This window comes from Trachurus trachurus, assembly GCF_905171665.1.
Source record: "Trachurus trachurus genome assembly, chromosome: 12".
Taxonomy (NCBI): domain Eukaryota; kingdom Metazoa; phylum Chordata; class Actinopteri; order Carangiformes; family Carangidae; genus Trachurus; species Trachurus trachurus.
In genome coordinates this window covers 18,015,315-18,042,904 of record NC_139908.1, presented here as the reverse complement: position 1 = coordinate 18,042,904, position 27,590 = coordinate 18,015,315, and the positions used below count along the sequence as shown (strand labels likewise).

The following is a 27,590-nucleotide window of genomic DNA, read 5'->3' as shown; positions in this document are numbered from 1 at the left end:
ATGACACCAAAGTTATTTGGGTGAGTAAATGATCGTATTTTATGCAAGAAATAAGGTCCAGATTGTAAAAAACGGTAATTATCCTTTAAGCAGGGCGAGCACTAGTTTTAACATTATTTTCAAATTTCCAAATTTACCTTGCTTTGCCTCCAGCTCCTCCAAACTCAGGGAGGGTCTCTTCTCTTCTGGTGCACTGACGGTGGGTGGCTCCTTCTCAACCATCTCAGCTCCACCGATCACAGCTTCCAGCCCCTCCTCCTCCAGCAACTTCATTCAAATTATGGATGATAATGTGTTAATTTCAAGGTACTAAAAATACATTTTGGAGAAGCAGTTTATATCCATGCCAAATGGTCTCTGGATGCGTGCATGCACAGAATACATGAAGCTGAACTAGACCTTGTCCTCGTCTGAATCATCGTCCAGCCGAACTCTGTTCTTCTCCAGTGGCAGCAAGTCATTTTCCTTTGCCTTGATGGCGAAACAGATGGGAGCGAACGAGGCTGTAATAGCACAGAGAGAGATAAGGTTAAACCATGATGCCTGAACAGCAAAAATGGACTGGAGTGGTATGTTCATAGCAGGTAGACAGCCGCATTCTTGTGTGCTCTTGATAGACGTAAAAGGTACAACAGACAAAGTAAAATGAAAAATGCATGACAAGCACAGGGAAAAAAAGATCTGGACGAGGAAGAAAGGAAAGGCTGCGTTAGGAGAAGGATGGACAATGAGATGACAAAATGATGGAGAAATAGGGACGAGAATAATGAAAAAGATGGGACTGAAGAAAATGTAGGAATGAAAGAATTTGTGAAACGAGAAGCAGACATACAACACGCGGACGGGCGAACAAACGGGTTTGACGAGATGCGGAACACAATGTCGAGTCGACAGAGAAAGAGTCAGACAAACAGACAAATAGAGAGCTGCCCACGAAGCACCTTGATATGAAGCTGTGGTGGTGTGCCACATTGATTTCTGTTTTTTTGCAATCAAATGTGTCAGCTCTAGTAGAGATGAAAGAGCAGACAAAGCGCCTGATTCCATAAAGAAATAACCTTAATGAAGGGCCTTGATTCTTATTGTGGAAGGCTGGATAGTTTATTCGTGCGGCACTCCAAATAGTTATTAGCCTTCCAAATAGTCTGTGTGAATTCATGCCTTCATTTGCATATATGTGAATGTTTATGGCTCCTGCCAGCAATGTGGTAAGCAGACTCTTTCATCTCTGCACGGACATTTACAGCCTGATACTACCAAATGAAATTGCAAGCATAAATACCACGACTCACAAGCAGCTGGGTATAAACACCAACATATGACACATAATCACACCCGCATAGACACCAGTGTGAATATGTGCACACAAACCGTACGCTGTACACACATATTCACCCAGAGGGCTTTGCATCTTATTCGATGAGGGAATGAACCAGAGAGTCAAAGTAGCAAAATGTCCTGTGGATTTCTACTTTGTGTTAGTGTCCTCTACCTTTAGTCAGCTTGGCGTCGTCGGCCAATTTGTCTGACTGGAGTTTATCATCATCATCATCGTCGTCATCATCATCATCATCTCCTGTCCCACTCTGGAAAAGAAAGCAAAGAGAATGTAGCGAGAAAAAGATGAGATATACACCAATCATTTATTACACTGAATTTCCTGTTTCTTGATTAGTAAATGAGTGACATTTTTTTAAGAGGCCGCTATTTGTGTTTTTCTTTTAAGTATCTAGATTTACGACTTTGACAACACACAGATGGTTCTGAAAATGAGATTCCACAGAAGTCGACTTGTCTTCATTTCTATCATTTTGTACTTTTATGATTTGAAGGAAGCTGTGAAACAATGTTGGTGTTAAAATAAATCTTTAAAAGAAGCATCTAGAAGTGCTGCTTGTTTATTTACCCGTCAGATGATAAATAAAAAAGTATATATATCGGATGAATATGAAGTGTTTGGATGAGTCACACCTTTACTCCTTTTTGCAGCCGACAGCAACTGCAGAGAACAGACAATTCTGGCTACAGTCTAAATGATACTCATCAGTACATGAGTATTTTTTTGTAATGGCAGCATGTGGAGGTGCTGAGCAGAATGGAAAAGGTCAGGGGATGATTAACAAAGCACAGGACTCTTTTGAGTTGTACCATTCTTATGAGATGAAAAAGAGGTTATGTACTCAGCTGCTGTCACAGCACAGAGACAGAAAGTAAGAAGAAGATAAAAAACTAACAGTGGGTTTTATTAGCCAATGTACAGGGGCAGTATATCAGTGCAGGCGCCTCTCAGATTGCCTGCATGCGCAACACATGACTGACAGGTCCCTCCTCCACTCAAACATAAACATGTATTTTTTTTCCACCTGACTGGGAAAACTCACAGCTCACTGGATTGTCATTGGTCCTTGAACCCAAATAAGGCAGAAAAAATAAGCCACAGATATGAGTTACATTTTTCATTAAAAACAAAACAAAAAACATGAAATGATGAGGGGTACAAAGATTTCAATTTAAGAGCATATTCCATTTAAAAAAAAATCAATGATACTGTTGAATCATTTGTGCAATTTTTTTGTTTGGTTGTTTCTTGTCATTTTCTATGTTATTCTCTTCCCATTATTACCTTCTCTATTGTGAAGTGTGATTAACATTGAACATGAAAAGAAAACACAGCATCTGAGTGAATATCAAATTAAAAATTTAAACCAGCCTGCTATTTAATAATGTGAACTGTTATGTATATGAATCTAAAATAAGGTGCCTCAGCCAAAGCATTATGATCATATCCACAACACCTTAGTTTAATAGTTGATTATGCAAATCATGTGAATAGTCCCATCTCAATTCATTTCAGTGTTTACTGTCTGGATTTACTCCTCTCTCTTTCTGCTGACACTCGGAAATATAATTAGTTGCTTATGTAGCTTTAATTATCTTAATTGGCTTTCTAATATTGCACTGTATGGTTCTGTTCCTCCTCGCATCAACAAAGCATCTTCACAGACCACTTACAACTGGCATGTGTGTGCACACACTAGATAACCAGAACCCCTCTGTAGTAATACCTGTGGACCAAGTGCTCTGAGCTGCTATCCCTAATGTAAACTGCTGATGGAATGAAAGAAAAAGGTGGCGACGAAGCCGATGCCACAGGAGGAAAAAAAAAAACTAACCTCATGAGGTTCATTTTACCATGTTTGAAGAATGCTTCAAAGGCAGCATCCCACTATTCTGCTATAATTGAACAGTGCTTTCAACAGTCAAAGCACTTTACAGAGGCCCCAGAGAATATTACTCCTAAAAAGCTCATAAATCAAAGCTCACAGCAGAAGAAGCAGGAAGAAACTTACTCTAAATCCTTCTGAGAAGACCTCAATTGGAATATTCAGAAATTTGATCGTGTTGTGACTGCTCACATACATACTGTAACTTCATCTCGGCATTTAGAATACTTAAAAGTATTAATTTCCATGTGTTACCTTCACACGGCACAGAACAGTTCAGAAGGTAATAATCCTCTGCTCAGAGTGGGAGAATGCAGCATTTCATTGCAAGGTTGAAAACTGTGCTGGTGGTTACAGACCTTGGCTACACCAGACGAACTTTCAAGATTCAAAGGAATTTAAAATGGAAAATGCTCGCGGCAAAGCGATAAATGTCTGACCCAGCAGCCGCACCATTTATTTAAAGAATCACTGAAAGTCCGAACCATGTTAAAATGTCAGGTCAATTCAATAAAAACAAAAGAATACAACAGCAGAGTTATCCTATATGAGCTCGCAGTGCTGTGCTCACTGGAGCTTCATATGGACAACGTCTTTTGTAAACATGTCAACTGGTCTGCCTGTTGGAAAATTCTCTTGCATCTGACTTGACGTGGTAAATTATTGATTTTTCATTGGCTATGATACAGAGGCTTCCAGTCATGTCTTAGCAGCAGATGCTAACAGCTGAATGCTAACAAAGGCATTATGGGCATTGTCTGTAGTTTTTCTTTTTCTTTTTTTAAGACAATGGATCCAGTGTTGAACACAGCACGAGGCGCGATGCAAGTGTATTTGCTAGTTTTCGAGTGGCTCAGTCATTTCTCTCCTGGCTGTCACATTGATTGGGAAATGTGTGTGTGCTGGGACTGGGCTTACTGGTCAGTCGCACTAAGTATAATCAACTCGCCACAAATCTAGTCTGATTCTGTGCCATTATAATAGATTTCCACCAAGGTGAGAGTGCACCTGACTGACAAAACATTCCCATGACTAATTAAGAGTACTTAGCACAACCCTTTTGTGTCGAGCAGCAACATGTTTTTTACTGTTAAAATAGCAAAAGTGATACGGGCTTCGTCGGTGTGCTTCGGATTGTTACAATAGAGCCAATTGTGTTCCCAGAAGTCTGGGTTCAAAATTTTCTATTTGATGCCAGGATGGATGGAAAACAAACAATTCTACTTATTTTGTAGTATTTGTTCAATGCTTAAAATGAATTTGGGTGCCACATTCAACCCAGTGTATCGACGTAATCCATGGCTATCTATACATCTTATTTGCACAGCTCTCCAAACAAGAAGGAGACAAATCTTGTGATGATTTGGACTATTTGGAAAATGCTCCTTTTTAGATAACAAATTCATTTATCCATCCCCCAAAAAGCAGCACTCTGAAGCCTTTAGAGATTTCGGCGATACGTATACAGAGGAACGGCAGCCACAAACCCTACAGCTGTCAGCTTTGACTGATTTTAGCTCCCTTTCTCACTTTTTCATTAACTATGAAACTATAAATAATAGCACTGACTGAGAGCAGCGATATCTGCATCCCATTACCCATGGCACAAATCACAAACACAAGGCAGGTTTTTTGATAGAAAAGCCCAGCAGCTGCTTGTTGGAGCAGCCTGAGCTGTGTCATAATGGGCCACACTCCTCTGCACTCTGACAAGCTAATGGATTTGATTCGTCAGAAGACAAATTGCCCCTTACAAAACTTTCTCACTTACTTCTCGCTTCCCCCCCCCTTTCTCACTCTGACAACAAAGCAGCGTCAACAACCCTTGAATATATGTAAGAATATATAAATACATTATGTACACAATGTAAGGCATATGCATCTATTCACCTTGGTGTCTGCCTGTTCAGATCGCACACAATTCGCTCGTGTAAGGGTGATGCTTTCATGTATGATCTCCTGTAAACTTCTGAACACTATGAGTGTAAGAGATGAACAAATGCCAAAGCTCAGCTGAACAATACTTGAGCTGAGTCACACAACCCTGACACATTCTTAAGGAAAATAGAAAGATTTTTTTTTCTTTGTAAGAGAAGCATTATAATACATGAATACTATTATGCATCATACATTCAGTTATTCACACCAACTTCCGCTGGAGAGGTTTTACATTAGTATTTGCACTATCAACAACCGTATGACCGCATCACAAACCGGTTTCAACAGCCTTGGCTGTCGTTGGGTAATGAATCCAAGAAAACTAACTACTGCAATGCAAAAACTTTGACATTATGCAGATACTTAAGGTGAATGTGGTAATATGCATAGTCTTATTCATCATCAGTGGAGACATGAGATCATATTCTGAAGGGACCTTGGTGGGAAAACAGGTTGTGCTTTGAGGAGGTTGAGCACATAATTGCTTTTATTTTGTGCAGTATGTAAGATTTAACATGCGTGTAAATAAACTGATGTAAGTATGATGATTTTCGTCTATCTCTTCTGTGCCTAGCAGGTATATTCCAAATTAAGTCTTTCTGGTGTTGGTCATTTTCTGTTACTATGTTTTCACTACCTGGCAAAGAAACCAGGATAACACAAAGTTAATAATTAATTAATAATCCTCATCTTTTCAAGGCTGGTATGTACTGTAGAGCTGGGACAAATGTAATGTACACATGGGTAAGCACTGCAGCTATAGATTCTGTGTTTTATCAGATTGAATTAATCATCTGTATTCATGTATGATTTATGAAAGGATATATTCATGTTTCTATTGTTGACAGGTGCATTCTAAAGTCACTGTAATCATTTAAATGCAGTGACAAGATAATACAAGAAACATTAAAACAGATTTAACTGACATACTGTCAGAACGACAGCGTAATGACACCATCATATGACAAATTGGTTCAAAGGGTACAGGGAGAGCCTGACTCACAATAGTGACAGAGCGGCCCATTACAGCAGCCAGCTAAATTGAACTCATTCAGTATCATCTGGTGGTTGCCACACACAGATGCAAAATTACACTCCTAGTGCCCATTTCCAAGGGGATACATACTTGGCTGCTCCATTGACGAATCACCATAAGCGTGATCTGTATGGGGCTCAGTTATGTGACACACTGCGCAAGTTTTGTAATCATGGAAATAAAAAATAAAAAACACTTCCCCAAAATGTTACAGAGAACATTCTGTGACATTCAGGGGACAGGAGACAATGAAGGAACGTATCTCTGGAGACAAGCATCCTTTGCCACCATGGGGAATTCGTTGCAACAGTCACTTGTTCACAAATACACCGTGCAGCATCTAAAGCATGTGCCACTAGGGAGGCAACCTGACCAACCGGAAGAGCAAATGAGAGCACTACATGTCTGTTTGGCACTGCTGTTAATTGGTGGGATGCCTCATTAAGGTCCTGATACACTCCGACTGGATTTTAAGTTCTGGTGCATGTGCACAGACAGTGAAGGGGAGTGGGTACAGAGGCCTTGCAGCACAGGCGACGCTGGACCAGTCTGTTAGTTTAATCTGTGAAATAAATTGGTTTTAATAGTGGTGAAGAAATTTGTCTTATTTCAAGATATTAAAATCTGATTTGACCAAATTCCAAAACATACTGGTTGACGAGTGGAGTGTTATATTTTGCAGTGTATTGCCTGGTAGTACTCTGCTATTTAATCTCTCCCCTGTTTTCTGTCTCACTCTCGCTCCTCATTTCAATATTTTGGATCAGGATACCTCTAATTTCTAGCGCGGCAGGTCCAAGCATATCAGCAACAAGAGGCAGCTAATTTCAAGGTTGACTGTAAGTGCAGTGACTGCTTAGACAACCCTTTTCCATGCTTAAGCTTCAACTACAAACGCTGTGAAACAGAATTACATACAGGAGAGAAAACGGTGATTTTAATGACAGTGACAGCGAAGAGAAAAACACTGTTTTTCCTGCATGTATGTGAGAAGGCTATTTGTGTGGGCGATGTATTAGCCTTGCATTTAGTAAAGTTGTATCTTCTCAAAGGTGAACATCTACTGAGGAACGGAAATTAAATGAACAGAACACAATAACACTTATTATATTGGTAGATATAGAGAGTATTTTTCTAGATAATATATAATTAATTTTTATATTGCATACTCTTTAAATGATTTTGAATGTGTGTGTGCGCTGTTCATCCCTGCCCCAGCACTGATTGGGTGCCACAAATTCCTGCTGATTTTGTACATGCCCGTTATATAGTTATTAGTCCTCCAACAACTGCACCATCCCACTGTGCACACAGAAGTCCATTTGCTGTCATTTAATTTCATCAGCTTTGCGTGAGACGTTAAGTCTGAGGGTTGTAATGGCAGAATTGGAGCTCTTTTTTGCTTGACTGATGTGAGCCCAATTACACTGACATTTCTTTCTGAAAATTGACATGACTGATTTTGTCTAAATCCCCTTCAGCAGCGTCCGTGACGGCAATGTTGTTACTCATGTGATTCTCGGCTTTATGAAGCTGTTTAAGTGACAGTTTTAATCATCTCTGATGCTGTAGAGGATCAATCTGTTGCAACAATAACTATTCAGATTCGTTATGTATGATCCACAAGTGCCCTTATCAAATTTCATGCAAGTGTGGTAGTAGTGTACTAGTAGTACTGTCAGCTGTATCAAACACATCCCTGTGTGCAATATACTAACTTTGATCTGGTGTCAAGGTGTCAAGCCTGAAGCAGGAATATTAAGTTGCTAGGAAACACAGAGAGGGTCCATCTTATGCGTATTCTTATGCTCAGAAACACGTTCACACATATATAGAGCTTATAGTACCTCTGCCAAGCTCCTTCCTTCCTTCTGCATGAAGTAATTCTTCTTAAACTCGTAATAGGTGTTGTACTGGTTCCAAGACTGCAGAAAGTCAAACCTACAGTGGACAAAGGGAAGAACACACACTGTGTAAGATGAGAGGCGGAGACGATGAGCCAGAGGATGATGATAAGAGCTCCTGTAACCAAAACCCTAATTGCAATATTGAAATAATTATAATATTTGGTGAGCACACACTTACCGTGGGTCATTCTTGGCGCGGACGCCGGCCTCAAACTTCCCACCGTTCCTAGCAACGTATTCGGCCAGCTTGTCTATGACCGGCTGGATGTCGGGTGGTGGGGGGATGATGGCTGATGGTGCCGGTGTGGGAACTTGAGCTTCGACTTTTGAACTGTTTTTGGAGGCAAGTTAAGATGCATTAAACTGAGAGAAATGCTTCGTATTTATAAATGTGCCCTTTCTTCTCAATTCTGTCTAATTACCCAGATCATACATAATATGCTACACCTTTAAAATACCCACACAGCCAAGGCAGAACAAACGCCGCTAATTGAGCTTTTTAAGTAAATACTTTGATAGACTCTTTGAAAGACTCTCTTTCATTCATGCTTGATTAAAGTTCTTGAATATAATAATCAACATATTAGATCAGATAACTTCATTTTTGATGAAGCAAAACACCAAAAACATTGAAAATGTATCACATTTAATTGCCACTAAGCCTATCATGAAGAAAATGGCTCATTCTTCTATGTCCTACCTGGTTTCTGGTGCACTTGGTGGAGCAGCAGAGCTGGTGACCTGAGAGGGGGCTGTAGCTGGTGGTGCCATGGTTACAGTTTCGGGAGGAGTGGGTGTTGCCATATGAGGCAAGGCCCCAGAAGAGGAAGAAGACGAAGAAGAAGGGGGAGCAGCCATTACAGCTGAGGGCATATTGTTGTAGTAGGAGGTTGCCTCTATCCCCGGGGGTGGTGGGGCCAAGCAGAACGTTCCATCAGGAAGCATGTAGTACCCATAGTACACTGCTGCTGAATTCAGCGTGAACAAAATGAGAAGAAAAAAAAAATCAACGATTAAAAGGGATATCTTTCACAAATGCTTCAATGGTGACAGATAAAGAACAGAGAGTTCATATGGGTTATGTGAGGACAGAAATGTGCCTCAGCAGTTGGGATGTATGGGACAAACTGCTCTGCTTTGTTCATGGATGAATGGATTAACGATTCCGCCTTTGCATGTTGTGGACACTGAACAGTATTACTATTAATATGAAGACATGATTTACTAATTCATGTCAGAGTCTTGTCATGTTAATATTTCTTTTTCCACCCTCGGTGAAGAACATCAGCGGGTTCGGGGAGATGGCATCTGCCACAGGAAATGTAAACTGTTGAGCCAGGCTTGTTTAGTAAGCCTATAACTAAAACTAATGCTAAAATTGTGCTCAGTCACTGTGTTGAAATTGCATTCACAAAGTGGAAAAGATGGAAAAATTGGACACAAGAATAGCACTTATAATCACAGCATTGCTTCTGAGAGCCGTTTGATGTACAAAATTGTCCCCGAACCCATTATTCATCTATTTATCGTAAACATGACTATGCGCTACATGTGGGTTTTCATGTTTTTTTTTGTCTGTACACAAGTTTTACATGACAGGAGACAAAAACGTGAATCAAACTGCATCACTTTATTGCAACCACTACATGAACTTGTTCTATAATTTCCTGCTCTTATGAATACTTTACGCAGTGTCAACACTAAAATTGGAGGTGAAGTATAACTGCTGCATCAAAGTGGCCACTGGACAGAAGCGCATCAGAGTGGCTGTGGTCAGACCTCAGGAGTAAAGTGGTGCAGAAGTGTTCATTATAAAGCTATAGTGTTTTTTTTGTTTTTGAGACTTGTTTTGTGTTGTGGCTGTTAAATCCTCTGTGCTGACCTGCTTGCTGTCAAGATGTATTTCTATGTTATGATCAAAATGTCTACCGCAGCCATTAATTTAAATCAGTAGAAGCAAGCGGGCATAAATCAGTGCGTGACCTCGGTACAGAAAAGGTCATCTGCCTTATCTATGTGTTTGTATAACAAAAACTTTCTAGAAAGGAGAGAGGGGAAGACGGGGAGAGGTGGGGGCAGTGTAGGGACAGGCGCAAAATAAATGATCGGTGTCAAAGTAGAGACAGTGTGATATTAACACATTAGTCACTGAGCTGGTTGACTTTAATGACATCCAATTTTCTCTAGTCAGGAAAATGGAAAACCAAAGCTGAACCTCTCATTTACAAACCTGACATGTGACACCATTGGGATAGACGTTTAAAATGTGCAAGTGGGAGGCAAAGGGAAATTAAAAAATCAGTTTACAGACAGATGGACAGAGCAATGGATATATTTCAAAGATTGACTTTAAAGTTGAAGTTAGGTGGAACTTGTTTTATTGTTAGGTCAAACTCACTCTGTATCCATTAAGGTCACAGAGAGTGATTACCGTACATATACTAAGAGGCAATCCAGTACTAAAGAGGTAATGGAGCTACTTATTACCCAAGGCCTGCATTAACATCATAGGTGACAAGAAAAAGGGCCAAATCAAGCGTAGCACATGAATGAACATATTAACCGCCCTTTGTCTGCCATCAAGATCAGGTTAAAGGATAATTTCCGTTTTTTACAACCTGGACCTTATTTCTAGCATAAAATAAGATCATTCTACTCACCCAGACAACTTTGGTGTCATTTGGAGTTGTTTTGACGAAATTAGCCCCAGTGGAGCGGTGCGTATATCCGTATAATGCGAGAGCACGGGGCAACGCAATGCAGCCTCTAAATAACACATTATCCGCCGCAAAACTCGTTCATTTCGCCAATATTTTGTTATGATACACTAGTGCTATTCCCCTCCGAGCCCGTGGTGGCATGTTATCAACATCAGGGGTCTCTAGGTTGATCTACTAACCTCTTATCTGGATGATGTCATCTCCGACCGCTGCCCGGCTCATTCTGATAATAATCATTCTGCTTCGGCATTCAGGTCCATTTTTATATCAACTAGCCGGAGCTTTAGTGAGTCCAGGTTGAGGAGAGGAAGCCTGTGGAAGCTGAACTTCATCCAGCTCCTCATTTTGTTCTGACAAGTCAGAAACACGCAGAAACGAACCATAGCATCAGCCGTAGCAAAGTTAGCCGCGCCGGGCAGCGGTCGGAGATGACATCATCCAGGTCAGAGGTTAGTAGTCAACCTACAGGCGCAGCATGTTGTTAACATGCCACCACGGGCTCGGAGGGGAATAGCACGAGTGTATCATAACAAAATATTGGCGAAATGAACGAGTTTTGCGGCGGATAATGTGTTATTTAGAGGCTGCATTGCGTGCCCCGTGTTCTCGCATTATACGGATATACGCGCCGCTCCACTGGGGCTAATTTCGTCAAAACAACTCCAAATGACACCAAAGTTTCTGGGTGAGTAAAATGATCTTATTTTATGCTAGAAATAAGGTCCAGGTTGTAAAAAACGGAAATTATCCTTTAAAGGACAGTTTCCTGAACTTTCTCAGAGATGAATAAATAGCAGTAATGGACAAGTAAACACTCACGGGTCAAGAGAAGCCAGTGACCGTGGGTTTATTTTAGGAACTGTTTCACGGGAGGGTGAACACATGGTACAATTACTTAAGTGGATGTGCGATGAATTACGTAGAGTGCAGAGGATATGACTCACCATGAATAAATATGGATATGGCCTTATGTACAGTATGCACACATGGCTGCCAGTGTTTTTTTCCTACTTTTGTCCTACTGTTCTTTTTTTCTTCCCATTTAAGTTGACATTTTCATGCAAAAATGTCATCTTGAATGACATTTTCGTTCAGAAACATTTCATTTCAGGGATACTTCATATGAGGAAAAGATCAAGGTTCTACATTATCTTCAATATTATTTGTCACATCTATGTTATTTTACTTATTTATTCTGGCATTTCCATTTCATTAAATAGTGACGGTGAAGATCGACAGGAGAGGCAGAGGAGATAGAGGGGCTCAAGCCTGGATTTAAACACCGGCTACCAGGGTGAGGATTTAGCCTTGTTAGTGGTGCATGCTCTACCTGGTGAGCTTCATAGCATTTGCAATCTGAAGTAGCCCATAATCACACTTGGACCTAAGAGGTTCACAATAGCAGCACACAAGTATCTGTAGATGAGGTGCTTATTTTGGGGGCGGTGTTGTTCACGGCACGCACATCTATCTGGGAGAAAACTGAGTGCAATTACATCTGCCGAGAAAGAATCGCTATAGAATTTCCATATGAAAAGAGTCTTAATGAATTTCAGAAATGTAGTCATGGATTCAAACAACAACAAAAAAACAACCAAACAAACGATATACTCACGGTCAGCCGTGTACTGTGCAGGTGTGCTGGATGCAGCTGGATCTGCCACTTCCTCACTTGGAGTGGGTGCAATCGCTGCTGCAGTGCCATTTCTTTCTTGTTTGGCTTTTCGTATGAGCGCCGCTAGAGGATGGTCCGGGTCCATTACCTTGAGGGGCTGCAAAAGAGCAAGTCCTGCTTGGTGAAAAACCCGTATTTCACACCCTCATGTTATGTTTTGTTTGAGTAAATGTCATTGAGACTCACTACAGATACATTGCAAGAAGCAGAACTGTTTTACAGTAATATTATAATACACCACATAGTCAAAACTCTCTGAGGCCAGAGACCGTGAAATCATTAACAAGTATTTCAATGCAGTGCAATATTTAAGCACCACTCTGCATGATGCAGTAATACTCCTGTGCTGTATGCGAGACCTACAGAATTAAACAGTTAACCCAGTAAAATATTCAATAAGAACCTTTCATAGAAAATTAAAGTAGCTGATGTGAAAAGGAACTCCCACTTGATGGGAAGCAACTGTTTGACAGCTTTCTACTAAAAGGAGCTCATTATGCTTCTTTAAAAAGACATGCTTCCATTCTTGCTGCTCAGTCAAACACTAATGGCTGTCCTGTCAAGGCACATGAAAGAACTCGTAAAAAAAAGAAAGAAAAAAAAACTATAACAGAACTGAAACAGCATCAGAACGGGGAATTCAGTTATTATGGCAGATAATAACAGTAATGGGCAGTGCAAGCAAGGTGTAAAATGTATTTCACATGACAGCAGTGTTGGGTAGTAACGCGTTATTAGTAACGCCGTTACGTAACGCCGTTACTTTTTTCAGTAACTAATAACGTAACGCGTTGTTTTTTTAAAATCAGTAACTCCGTTCCCGTTACCAAACGCTGCGTTACTCCGTTCCTTTTGGTGAGGTTTTACAGCGGCACACAACATTCCTATAACATTTCAGCGATCAATAAAGTTTCATTGAATTGAAAGAAAGACAGAGCACAGACCATAGAGGCACAGACACTAAGCACTAGTTGGTGGCCGCCCTCTAGCGTTCCACACGTAATCAAACACACTACATGAAGAGGACTGGGCAGGTCAGAGCGATTTAGAGATGGGATTTATGGCTCTTTGAGGGGAGCCGGATCTTGGTGAACCGTTCCTTTCAAAGAGCCGTTCAAAAAACTGGCTCATTTGACTGATATTTTTTTATATTTATTAAGTTTTAAGAAGCCAGCCTGGTGGTAACTCATTTTATCTTGGAAATAATGGGGTGAGATTCGGAACAAAATAATACAAAATTAGATATCCCACTAATATCTGAGTTTGCACGCCACTTACGTAGCCAATGGAGCAGCTTCAATTGATTGTTATGAACACACAGAGATGTTAAAAAAAAAGAACCGTTCCCAGCTGTGACTCGGTTCCCATCGTTCATGTTAACGAGCCGTTCAATAGAATCGGTTCGTTCGTGAACGTCACAACACTAGAGCGATTCTCTGGGCAGGGCATGACGGCGAGCTAAGGTAACTTTGCTAACGCAGCATCCGAGACCGAAGCTGTGTCTCAGTTCAGACTGCAGCCCCTGAACTGGGACACAGCTCGAGTCACAGCGCGCACACACCAGCACCCACTCCACCCGAGCAGCAGCGGTTGGAGTCCGACAGACGGACTCGAATTATGACGCCTGAAACGGTAAACACAGCTGATCGCTCTGGGAAAACACAGCTGATCGATCGATAAAAAAAAATACCGCTGGAGTGAATTTACTTCCGTCACTGAAAACAGTCTTAAACGTAACTCGAGATTTTTTTGCAGTTAGGTCAAGCTGCTGCTGACATCATGCAGCATGATGATGATGGTAAAATTGTACAGATAAAAACACGTGTTTCTTCATCAGCATCAGTAGGCTACAGAACTGAAATGAGGTTAGAGGGGAATTCAATCAACCTTTATTTAATGGGAGCATTGAAAAAAAAAAACTTTTAAAGTAACGAAAAAGTTACTTTCTCAGTAACGCATTACTTTTTGGTTTAAGTAACTGAGTTACTAACTGAGTTACTTTTTTATGAAGTAACTAGTAACTGTAACTAGTTACTATTTTTCAGTAACTAGCACAACACTGCATGACAGGCAGTGGTCCCCCACTGATTAGAGCACAGCGACATTATAACGATGAGGATGTGCTGAAGCCAGTTTTCCTTTGACTTCTTAAGATAAACAGCTTATTGTCACAGACCGGTGCAGAAGCACGTAGTTTCAGATATTTGATAAGCATGAGCCAGCTTCAAGATGTGAAGCAATGACAGAGCAATGCAATGTAAAGTAACAGCTGCATCAAACAGGTGAGATTCCTCACTCTGTGACCTATTTTGCATTACCTTCACCAGCTCCTCCAGGCGAGAGCACTTTTTTGGGGCAAACAGGCTGGGATGGAGGTAGCTGCCGTCCCCGTCCTCATCAGAGTCATCCGAGTTAGACTCTACAACCAGACGGGGAAAAAAAAACAAAGAAAATGTAATGAATATATGCATGAACTCAAATGTTTAACATTATAATTGATGCAAATTGTTAATGATTCTTACTCAGTCCTTCTGTTCACTTGTTCGTGTTAAACAGATCTGATATTTATGCATTACAGCACAGTGAATGTCTGTGTAAGTACAGTACACTCCAGCTACCGTTTCAGTGCAACTCACCCTGTGACTGTTCCTGCTTGTTGCTGGAGACGAGGTTGTATCGACCTTCCTTCATGGCCCGCAAGATGTGTTTGTAATAAGGGTTGAGGTAATGGTCAAAGCGAAGAAAGTCAAACTGGGAGTTACCGGACTGCTTGGCTTTCAGCACGATCTCAAACTGAGCCCCCTGCTGACTCACAAAGTTGGCCGTCCTCTCGATGATGTTATGGGTTTTAATTGTCGCGGGCTAGAGAGAAGGAAAAAAGTGAGGAAATGAACACAGTTGTTTTACTGTACCCTGAACATATTTGATGCAGGAAGGAACTTGATTCTTGTTGTGAAAAATGAACAGTGAGTGAACCTGCAGTGACTGCAAGAGAATAACATTAAGACGCAATGTTTATGATTGACTTCTTCATACCAAGGACACAAGCAATTAAGTCTCTGAAGTATTTTCATACCAAGCACTGTCATGTTCACGGCGATGACAATAATTCTGAATATACACATGGGGTGGAAATCAGTGGAACAAGAAATGGTCCATTATTCATTTGTTATTGTTCCTCTTGTGTGCTCTCAGTTATTAATCATTGTCATTACCTAGAGAAAGAACAGACAAGTGCATCAATCTCCAAAAGAACAAACATATCTCATCAAAATGAAAGTCATAAACACTACCTTTCAAGACAGTGGCCAAAAAGATGCCTGCGTCAGACAATTATTGTCTTCTCAGCTACCAAGGACTTTCTGACATACAAGGACCTTTCTCACTCCTGTTTAAGAACTTAGCCATTAAAGAAAGGGGCGTGAAGGGTGTAATTCTTATTTTATGTTGATGTGTTTTTCACAAAGAAAGTGTACTCCCTCACACCTGTAACGCAACAGTCATAAAGCATACCGGCACCCTGAGAGTACAACACACGGTTTATAGCCGTTGTCATATTCTGGCCCTTTAACTCAAGCTATTCCTCTGAAAAATTTAAAAAAAAAAACATTCTTTAGTAACATGAAAATAACACCATACTAAAATGTATTGAGATGGATATACCCTGAAAATTTAAGAAGCAGAGGCGTATAAGCATTATCTGCTGCAGCTATTTCATGCCCTGTATGTATGCACAAGGGTGTTTTGGCTGTTTTCTGCCCAGCATGGTATATACTGAATATTCACACAGACAATGACAACATTAAAGCTTGTCTTTCTTCTCATGCATAAGAAAGTAACTGCTGAAGGGGGTCGTAGTGGGTTCTGGTTGCGTACTGGCCTGGTCCTGAGGGAAGACTCTCTGACACAACGTTGAATAGAACCGAGCAAGAGCAATGCAGTTTAAATATTTCAGTGTATTGCAGCTCAGCTGTTGTTATCAATGGATGTTATGTCAATGCGAACTGTTATGGATACACGTTGTTTTGTAGCATACAAATGTATGCACTCTTGTGACATATACGTCATGCTATTTCACAAAGCAAATGCATGAAGAGCTACTGGTTGACCATGATGAAATAGTTAGTGAACTAATCAATTAGTGAATAGATAGAAAAAAACGTTTTTAATAATCAATTAGCTGTGCATATTAACTATTAAAGCACAAAGCTCAATATTAATTTTGGTGGTTTTATTAGCTACTATGTTATATATAGCATGTCCTATTAGGCTGTGGAAAACAATAATGGGCATTTTTTGATGAGCTACACTCTCTGCACAGCTGAAATGGGAGCGATCACATGTGGCCAATATGAGAATGATGAACACTGGCATCTCTTTCCTCATTATGTGGACTATTACATAATGCCCAAACACCAGAGATTAAACAAAGGCAGAATCTAATAGAGGCTTTTTGTATTGGATTGTATATGGATTTTTCTCTTAAATGTATTAACCTACTATACTGTATGTGCATGTTGTTCTTTTATTTATGAGTACAGACAGGTATTTACTGACAGAATATTTAATACTCACCAGTTCCACATCAGGAGGGATAGCCAGTCCTGGGGGAGCAACGAATGGTTCCTCACTCTCCTCAGGCTCTGTCTCTTCTATGCAAGTGGTGACACATTAAGACAAAATGATCTCCATTAGTCATTCATTACAAAAAAACTAAATATACCATGCAATAACCAGTCGTGCCATAACATAACACTAATTCTGAATTACTAATTCTATAACATTTTAAATGGAGGACAGCCTCTCTCTCTGCAACACAAATATAACACAGTAAAATACTCCAGCAAAGTGCTCTTAATCATCACTTCAGTTATATAATAGGGTTATTTTCACAGTAGACTAACTTGAATTTGGATAATGATGCTAAACTCAATGTGTTATTTTGTAATAGTCAATTTCTATCACACAATTTAACTAAGCAACCAGAATAAATGTATTCTCATTGGCCAAAGTCAGTTCAGCATTGTTTCCAATCACCCTGTGAATACGTTTAGCTAATATGTGGCCATACACTCAAGACAGGAGGCAGACAAGAAGATAGTCTGTGGTAATTACACATTAATTACTGCTTTAAATCAAATATCTCAGTGGTGGTAATGTGATTAGATTTAAATAAATTCAGCTAAGATATATACTGCATATTTGAATTAAGTTCCTTATTCTGACAGAACATGAAATTAATGGCTATATTGACTGAGTAATAATTAGTGTGGGTTGCTTAACAATAAGATTTGACAGAGGGCAGATAATGAATCATACTGCAATTAACCCCCATGGCTTATGTTGCTTTCACTGAGGCGCTAATAACAGTGACGATCATTCCAATTGTGTTGTGATAATCCATCTCGGGATTTGTCAGACCTAAAATGCTCTTTTAGAGGCAATAATTGTTATTTTTATAGTGGCGGTTCTTGACTTGCACTTCGATTTTTATTTGTGATAATGTCAGTGTCTTTAAAGGGGGCAAGGAAAAGACGTAACAACAAACACAAATCTAAAGCTATAGCAGGCATTCAGCTGAAATTGGTAAAAATGTTAAGAGTCAGTGTGATGTGACACCTCCTGACTTCCCGAAAATCTAATTCTGGGAGCTTTGGCAAATGTATTCATACTCTTGACTTAGCTCTACAGACAAGCATCTTGTCTGTTTAACTATTGGGTCACCGGCTGGGACAAAGTGCTTCCAGCATTGTCTACATCAAATATTTAAAGTTGCAGGAGAGCCTGTGTGTGTGTGATCAAGTCACATATGGGACCATTAGTTGATACTGCACAGGTGATTAGCAGTAAATGTCAGACCAACCTCCACTTATAGCTATCATGTGCAAATATGTGAGGAATTGGTGACACTGTCAAGACAAAATTTGATTATTGTGTAATATTGGATTCAATTTATAAGTTAAAATATGTTTGACACATTCACACTGTGTGTGTGCTCTACAGGCAAAACCTCAAATGGAGGGTGTGTATCTGCAGATGGTTGCCTGGATTAGAATAGTTTGGGGAAAAAAAGAAGAAGAAATGGATTAGATGGAGCTGCTGTGTTCTTCACAGCAGACTGCAGTCACCAAAAATTCAAGAACTAAGTCAAGCAGCTAAAAACTTAGACACGGCACAGAGCCCACCGCGAGCTACGTGTCACAGATAGAGGGCATGTTGACACCCTCTTTTATACAGCCTGTTCAAGGTGGGAGCGTCATGCCGTTATTCCTCCTCACTGTTCTGCATGAAAGGTACAAACACACAATGGGAGGGGCATTGCTATTCGGCCTTTAAGCCGGCGGTGGAGTCGGAAATCGACGCCTGTATAAAAAGGGAGAGCCGCCGTGGAACAGAGAAAGATTTGATTGAAATTACTAATCCCCATCCCATGACGTCCTGTCTTTTGCAGCGTCTGCAGAGTTGGCTCTTAACAATACAACTTGGGCGACAGACTGGCCGACTTCATGAGTGTGTGAGCGTGACTAACTCTGTGTGAGTTTGTGAGTGACGTGAATTCTAACCCTGTTCCCTGTTTGCATCCTCTTCCTCCGTGGGCTGAGAAGGGTCGTAGTAGTCAGCGCTGTATTTGAAGGCCACTGCAGTGTAGGTGCCTTCGTCAGCAAGAGCCTCACTCAGACGTTTGTACTCCTCCTCTGTAGAAAAGAATCAAACACAAAACACAAAACAATTAGATACAGTGTGAATGATCATTTTTCATCAGATATAATAACAGATTTTGATGTTTCATTTTTCTGTTGTCCCTGGTAACAACTACACAAGTTGGCACCAAATGCTTTATGACAGTCTCTCAGTACTTTCACTATTGAATCATTCTGTCAAATCGGCTATAATGCCTGTCATTTTCCAAGTTTTACAACTTAATAAGTGGTCAATAGAAAATACAAAAAAACCCAACTTCCTCACATGGTGCTGGGGAAATGATGTACATAGTTACTTGGCCATAGACACCAGCAATTCTATTGAAATTCATGGCAAACTATATCTTTATTAAAGAAGCAAGGGCAAAATTCCCACTAACACAATCAATATTTCTAATGCTTTCCTGCTGTCCCTTCACTGGACAGATGGGTAATAGCCTGACTGAATGGGGTCAGGTCTCCAAATTCAAGGGCAAACCAGCCAGGGGGATGAACCCTCTGCAGTGTGTGTGTGTGTGAGACACATATCATTAGCTGACTCATTCTGTCCTGTCAGTTTGGGCATAAGACACCATATTTCACTTAAAACTGTGGCTTATTAATTCAATTACAGTCATTCAGTCCGTCTTTTAGAAGGGTGCTTTGTCATCAAAACAGCCTGTTTCATTACAATGTAAAATGACTGAGATGCAAGAATCCTAGATGAGTCGAAAGTGATTTCCATAGAAATGGCAGCTCTTGAGCTCAGAGTCCTTTTTAAAGTGACAGAAAGCTGAACATGCCTTAAAAGGAGATGACATACTGGAAAATCAGATTCTGTTAAGAAGCAAAGATTAAAGTACATAGCAACACTAAGATTTGCCGCTTTTCTATTTGTACAGACAGACTTGTCACATTAGCCGAAGTGCTAAAAGAGGACATGGACTTGAGATTAAAAAAGATCGGGACACTAATTCAAACACTGACAGCCCGAGGAGAGAGTGAACCCTGTAAACCTCAAACAGCAAAACATCACTGACAAGGGCTGAAACGACGGCTTCAGAAATGCAAATAATTAGTGTGATGAGACGTCAATGAAAACAGCAAAGATAAACCCAACAAAGTGTCAAACTTTTGGAAAGATTTCAGTTTAGCAGCAGCCACGCTACTGAGCCATGTTGGTTGTCGTTGTGTTTAGCTGTGGCTTGCCCTATAACCTCGGCTACCACAAAGTGACACCTGTCTGGAGGGAGGGACCGGCGGAAGCATGGGAAATACGATGGGGTGATGGGTTTTCATATCTGTTAGTGGAAGGTATATATCAGGTCATCTTTGTGTGAAATTGTGCCAGTAAAAAATGGATATGCCAAAAAAAATGTATAAATATTAATGGAAAATATATATAAATGTTATTTAAATTAGGGATGACCTGATTGGTCAGTCACTATTAATCTATTTTAAAATGATGTGAAATTCTCATTAAAGATCAGAATTAATGTTTCTTGTCACAAAACTCCTGTTGTTTGATATTCTGGTGTCCATTGCTGAGAAAACCACTGTGTGCAGGTTGGAGTAGTCCAGCCTCCCATCCTGTTCAATCTGCTGATATGTGCAAAGCCATCAAAACAAAATAATATGTTGGCTCTCTGGAACTAATATAAGTTGTGACAAACTGAAAAAACATAAGCCATCTAAAAATGCATGGCAAAAATGATCGCTATCAATCATGGATTGGCCGACTTAACTCATATGATCATATTGGTGGCATTAAAAACAGAGCACTCCTTTCAAAAGAAAGACGTTAATTAAAAAAATAAATGAATTGTTTTTTACACTTGCTTATGGTTTTCAATTTCTAACTCTTGTATTAGAAGTTACCTAGCCACAGCAAATATGTGGGTAACAAACTCAGTCCACATTGCGATGTGTTTATGGCTGCATGGTCACAAATATGCTGTACCGCATTACACCACCGTGTCAAACGATGATGGGGTGAAAGGTGACAATAATTGCAATAGGATAACTACACCCTCAACTGGTTGGCCGTTTGCCTTCATGAAGTGTGTAACACAACAACCAATTCAAGTAAAAGTTCAAATTGAACTACAGTCAAAGTAAAGATTTAGTTCAGTATCATTTTATGCCGTATGGGCATGTGCTGAAATCAATTTTGAATATTCTGAACGGCCAGTGTCATAAGCACTGTGCTTACCTTGTCTGGCTTCTTCTTCCAGCAGGTCAGTGTGCAGAGCCAGGTACCTCTCCTCATCACACAGCGCCTCAATCCTGGCCTCCTCCTCCGACAGCTGGTATGATGTGTTCCATGACCCGCTGTCATACTCTGAGAGGTCATGTAAGTGACCGCGCCCATCGTATCTGTTGGATGATTGAGAGGATTAGACAGAAGGAAATGGACAAATCTCTTTAGACACAACATGGACCTACTTACCAAGGAAAGAGGACCTAAAACCCAAAATATATAACATCAAAAATGCTCTACCTCTAGTCTCTCAGGACGGATTATGCTTGTTAAATGCTAGGAGCTGTGAAAATTTCTCGACATATTGACAACACAATGATCTTCTAATTAAGTCATTGGGCTTAATTGTTAATGGAGCTCTTAAGATACCTAGCAAGCTTTCTGCTGCTACTTCAGCCCTGAAAAACTCTTACAAACCGACAACCCTACATCAAAAGAAAGGAAAATGAAAGAAAAACAAACAAAGCAACTCGCCTCTTACCTTACAGGGTTCAACCCCCCCCCCAACCCCGTAACACTCATCATTACTTCTACATCTGCAAAGATAGTTACATTCACACAAACCCGAGCACATAAATACCTATCCGTAAGAACCCAAATGGACGACATTTTCCAGGGTTCGTCCCTCTACGCCACTTCCCAGTTGCAGTTTCTTCATGAAGACAAAGAAATGGGGTGCTGTGGTTGGCATTCGGGGTTTTGGCAGGACCCCTTAGCCTACCTTGCTGGGGAAAAAACTGGGTTATGTGATAAAGACACACATACAAAGGCTGTACAAATGAAACACAAGTTGGGCCACTGCAGATCAAGGCAATTCAAAAGAACAAATGCACTATTTAAAGGTTTGAATAATTCATTAAATGTTCTGTGTGAAGGTAGCAATAATGCATAACTCCATCACCTGCAGTATTATGCAGGAAAGTTGAAATAATTTGCATCCACTCACTTTCTAACTAAAGCGACCTCCAAGTGAGAGACATCACTGTAGCTTCAGTGCAGCAGGACAACTACCAATCAATTTTTAACTTTTTTCTTCTGTAGTCAAACCAGAGTTTTACAATGACATTGTGATATTTTGAATAACCTTAACTGCAGCAACTTTAATCTTGGTTAGAATTTGCTCTGGCCTTGTTGATATCAGCACAGTATAACAAAATCCCAGGTCATTTGCTTTTTGTACACACTGGTATAGGTAAAACTCAAATTTGAAAAAGGACAGAAAGAATGAAACATCTTCCGTATCATACTCCCATTTTTTTACTTTCATATTTACCGACTACAAAGTGTGCATTGCGTGAAAGTTTCCAGAGGAAATTCTCCCAACATACCAAGATGCAAAGTCCACCTCAAGGCTAACCTGAGTTGTCTCAAGATAACTTTAAATATAATTTGCCTATTAAGGTAGGCTCAAACGTATGCAGTCTATCACAGCAACTCTGCAAATAATCACACACCCATGGATGATAGAATGCAGGTTTTGCTCAAAATTGATGCTGCTGTATGAGGCTGCATTGGTTTAAGGATACTGTGCCTACTGAATTAGCTTTAGAGGCCCATACAGAGAGTTCAGCATCATGGCTAGTGTTAGCAGAGATAGGCTAGGATTTGCATCTTCGCATGTTACTCTAGAAACTTCAAAATACCATTTGTTGTCATTTCAGCACGTCCAAAAGACAAGTTAGCAGGCAAGAAATAAAACCAATCGTCGACAGGTGCAGGTATTTCCAAGCTTCTGAAAGACAAATTCCCATGTGGTCCCTTTGCATTTTTGAAACAGGCTAACGGACAGGATAGATGGTTAGCATAATGTTTCGGTCTAAGTTTGTTCAACCGACCTATCAATCATGATGCTCTTTTCCCCCATCCATGGGATAAGATGTTTTCCATGTTCGTGGTATAGAGCCCTTTCGTCGTCTCGGAAGAGTTTGCAGGCATAGCCGAACACCAAAAGGTCGGCGTATTTATCACTGTCACTCACATCCTTCTTCACTGGTTTGTTGTTGTGGTCTTTCTTTGCAGCTCCGCGACGATACATATCCCAGTTGAAATTGGCTTGCGAGATTGTAAAGTAAAGACGGCGCAGTGGTGGTTTAGAGACCCAACCAGCTCGCCGGTAGTCCAAATGTTACGATAATCCACTATGTTACCCTCAAAAACAAATTTCTACGTGCCAACTACCGCCATGTTGGAAAGCACGTACACACAGCTGCGTTTCCGGTACGCATTTACGACACACTTTTAACATTGCCAGTGTGTGAAATGTTTAGTTTTACAAAATTGTATCAATTTTATTAAATTATATTAATTGATTTTGTAAAATAAAAGGCATGTTAGCTTTTGTAGTTGCGTCGTATTTCTGCCAAGACATAAGAGTTTTCTGTTTTGTCGAATGTGCTCGTAGTGAAAGGGGATTCGTTTTACACAGTGCTGCTACACAGCCGAACTGCACTATGGATCTGGATTGAGCAGGTTATCACACTACACCAGCATAGATAGCCGATACATCCATGCACTACAGTCAAAGCTTCGCTAGACCTGTTTGTCAGTAAAGTAGTATTATGGGTCAAATACGAATTATTAAGATTTGAAACATATTCTCATTACTCCACGTGAAGATAATTAGGCTAAGTGAAAAGATGCAGAGGGATTGGGTCTAATCTAATGAAAACAAATTGGGTGTCACTCACTGTAGGAGTAAGTGTAGCCTAAGTAGGCTATTTTCCTCATTTTATTGCATTGAAGAAAGTATATTACTTATTGTCATAACATGTCTTGTGAACTACTTTAGTCCTTGGGCCAGACCAGATACCAGTATCACTTGAGTGGGAAAAACCTTACCTATACTAAATTGTTTTTAGGGTCAATAGCCTATAAGTACATTAAAATATGATAGCCTTTTCATAGGAGCAGCTTTTTATATTTTTTTCCCATTTTGTTGTTTTCCCATATAGGCAGATTGTCATTAATTCCAAAAAGAACACAGACGGCCAATAACACATTAAAAGTCATTACTCACTCTTTTTGGACATCACACATCATAGTTTTTTCATGGTCCTTCGAGCCGGATGCCATGCTCCCACCCATGCTGGAAAATGGACCCATGACCCGTTCAGCAACATGATGGGAGAGAGCAAGGAGAAAGGCCACAGTGGGAGAGAATGCCTCCAAGATATACAGACTTTACTTTATGGCAGGCCTCCCCAACAACCACAGGCCAGAGCGGCACCTGTATCACAGCCTCCTGAATCTGGAAGTGGCTCAAGTAAGGCTGTCTTCTTCACACTGCATGTTTCAAGTGGCCCAATTCCGATTTTTTCCTCTCAAGTTCAGATCGGATCTGTAACATGAACGTGTAAACGGGACAAATACGTGTGGCAAGGTGAAGAGGGCCCGGGTGGGGATTGAACCCACACCTCCCGGGTAAGAGTCACACGCGCTTGCCAGTCACCCAAAGGGACATCCCTTTGGCCAAGTAGCCAGGGCGCATGATCAATTGGAGGCATAGTGACAGGACCCATCAACTGTCACATACGCATGGAATCGGATATCGTCAGATCAGATTCAGGCCCCCGTTATATGTGGAAATAAATCAGATACAAATAGGATATCTGCCAATACGTCTGCAGTCTAAACAGACAGATCGGACCTTTCCTGGCAATGCGTGTCATACGTCATCAATGATAATATTACAGTAATACACGTGCCTACGCGTTTCCCTGAACCTCTGTAGCCTGTGATTGACACGTGGGACTGACCTGGACTACCTTGGCCAGTTGTCACAGGAATTATAGTGTTTCATTTTCATGGTGTCAGAGCGTCTGTTTTTGTCAAGTCTATGCAGATCGATACGAGGGAAAGCGAGGGAGTGTGAAAAAAGAGAGCGCGCAAGACAAACACCAGATTTCGTTTGAGAAAGGCCCAAAGTTGTTAAAGTGTGACTATCTAACAAGGAAAAAACCTTTGATACCTATGCCATCTTAGATGATGGATCGGAGTGTACAATGTTGTTACCTACAGCAGAATATCTGGGCTTGGAGGGAGAGCCCGAGCAACTTGAGCTTTGTACTGTACAGTGAGGCAACAGACCAAGAAACTTGAAGGAAGAACCTTAGATTATCCGCTGCCTCAAGCCCTGAGAAAAAAATACTTAATTGACAGGGCTTTCACATTCAAAACCAGGGCCGTAGCCAGGGTTTTGAAATTGGTGAGGTCCGGAGGGGGTGGTGGGGGGTATGTGAACATGTGGAAAATGTTCACATTATTGACAAAAAAATATGCTTCACTTTGGACCCCTCTAGCTAGTAGTTAGCAAGTACCTGTACATCATTACATCAAAATGACCCACAATTATATAAAATAGACTGGGGGGGGGTTGGGTTACAGGATAGTTGAGAAAGGCAGGAAATGGGAGGGAATGACACGCAGGATAGGGCCGCTCAGCGCGGGATTTGAACCGGGGTCGCCTGCAGTGAGGACTATTAGCCTGAACACATGGGGCAGTTTATTATTATTATTATAGAGTGATTTGATATGAAAGGAGGCTGATTGAGCTTTATACCGCTGACTAGCAGGAAATGTCCTTCCGGATTTCTTTCTTTTCACCACTACTGTTCTAAGGTTTCTGCATTAGTGGATAAAGGATCTCAACACCGGCACCCCCATGCACACACACACATACAAACCTTTTAACCAAGGCGCCTGTCATCTCAATTCAAGTTTTCTGCATTCTGCCGATACATCAACTTCCCGTGTGTCGTTTCAAAATAAAAGATGACCGATATGGTTATCATGCTATTTAGGCTGTGGCTTCTTCAATTTTTTTCTCGCTGAAATTTTTACCGAGGTCCGGACCTCGGTGACCTCATAGCTGGCTACGGCCATTTTATTCACATTTTCTTGATCTGCGTTCATCATTGTTCAGTTACCAAAATAAAGGACTGAACTGATATCTGGATCCATTGTTTTAATGTGCACACCACATGGTTGTTCTATGAGCCGGCACCACCATCTATCTATCTATCTATCTATCTATCTATCTATCTATCTATCTATCTATCTATCTATCTATCTATCTATCTATCTATCTATCTATCTACAGTATCTATCTATCTATCTATCTATCTATCTATCTATCTATCTATCTATCTATCTATCTATCTATCTATTTGAACAGCAACAGTCTATTACTTTAAGAGGTGATAAATACTATAAAGCTGCCAGTCAGCAAGGTCTATCATATCAAAACTTAATCTAGGAGTGTATAGGAATAAAAAAAATCACAACTAGAATTTGCCCTCCCAGGTGATACCGATATGTGAAATTTTGAGTCTTGGCCCAAGGACTACTTGGCTTTAGAAGACAATGAGGAAAAGACAGTATTTCCATGGTAGCTACACACCACCCAATTTGTTTTCATTAGATTAGACCTTCATTTGATTAGTTCTATAATCCATGTGTGACACTACGGGCCCTAGTTTGCTGGCGCAGCGCAGGTGGCGCAAGGTAGCGCAGCCGGTCTAATGCAAGTTTCGACCAGCGCAGCCTAGCGCAAAGTCAGATTGGAAGATTGGCAGATCGCGCTGCGCTGAGATAGGCGTGGCCGCGCAGCAGGGGGAGGCGTCACAGATTCAGCTTGGTGCAGTGGAAGTTTCGTCCGAAAATGTCTCGCCGAGGTTGCGCTGAAAGCTCGCCACCTCCAACCAGGTCTAGTCTCAGCGCAGCGCGGAGCGCAGCAGGTGCAGTGCAAGTTTGGCTGACTGACCTGCAGTGCACACACGTCACCAAGACCTCACAGGCAGATCTTCACAGTTCCAGACACATTTCAATGCAATAAATATCCACAATAACCACTATTTAATGCAACTAATGGAATCAACACGTGAATTTATATCTATATAGATTGTCCCGTCACATCTGACGTCAGATCAAAGCAGAGATCAAAGGCTGTCGGCGCGTAAAGGAAACTCCACCTGAATTACAGTTTTTCTCTGTTGGTTTGGCTCATTTCTTGAAACAGAAATTACATTCTTAAAACTATAAGACCATTTGGCCAAACAGTCTTACAGTTCTGCACAACATTACAGCTCACTAGCAAAAGCGCATATCTCTCCCAAAACTGTTCACACATGCTTCAAAACTAGATTCCTTTAC

General features: G+C 40.7%; 1 protein-coding gene across 3 annotated transcripts in view; it reads right to left on the bottom strand.

Annotated features, from left to right (window-relative positions):
- Positions 1 to 23,625, bottom strand: part of sfswap (splicing factor SWAP) — a 50,111-nt gene extending 26,486 nt beyond the window's left edge. For 2 of the 3 annotated variants that reach the window (XM_083983082.1, XM_083983083.1), the window contains exons 1-13: positions 23,276 to 23,625; positions 21,393 to 21,556; positions 19,064 to 19,195; positions 17,076 to 17,152; positions 15,137 to 15,362; positions 14,819 to 14,919; positions 12,441 to 12,597; positions 8,806 to 9,070; positions 8,284 to 8,436; positions 8,046 to 8,139; positions 1,493 to 1,586; positions 400 to 503; positions 138 to 267 (exon numbers count right to left, since the gene is read on the bottom strand). In XM_083983082.1, coding sequence (XP_083839208.1) covers positions 138 to 267; positions 400 to 503; positions 1,493 to 1,586; positions 8,046 to 8,139; positions 8,284 to 8,436; positions 8,806 to 9,070; positions 12,441 to 12,597; positions 14,819 to 14,919; positions 15,137 to 15,362; positions 17,076 to 17,152; positions 19,064 to 19,195; positions 21,393 to 21,556; positions 23,276 to 23,475 — 1,897 coding nt within the window. In that variant the 5' untranslated portion in view covers positions 23,476 to 23,625. Of the gene's footprint in view, positions 1 to 137; positions 268 to 399; positions 504 to 1,492; positions 1,587 to 8,045; positions 8,140 to 8,283; positions 8,437 to 8,805; positions 9,071 to 12,440; positions 12,598 to 14,818; positions 14,920 to 15,136; positions 15,363 to 17,075; positions 17,153 to 19,063; positions 19,196 to 21,392; positions 21,557 to 22,020 lie in introns of all 3 variants that reach the window. The other variant, XM_083983084.1, reaches the window with a different exon arrangement.
- Positions 23,626 to 27,590: the final 3,965 nt, after the last annotated feature.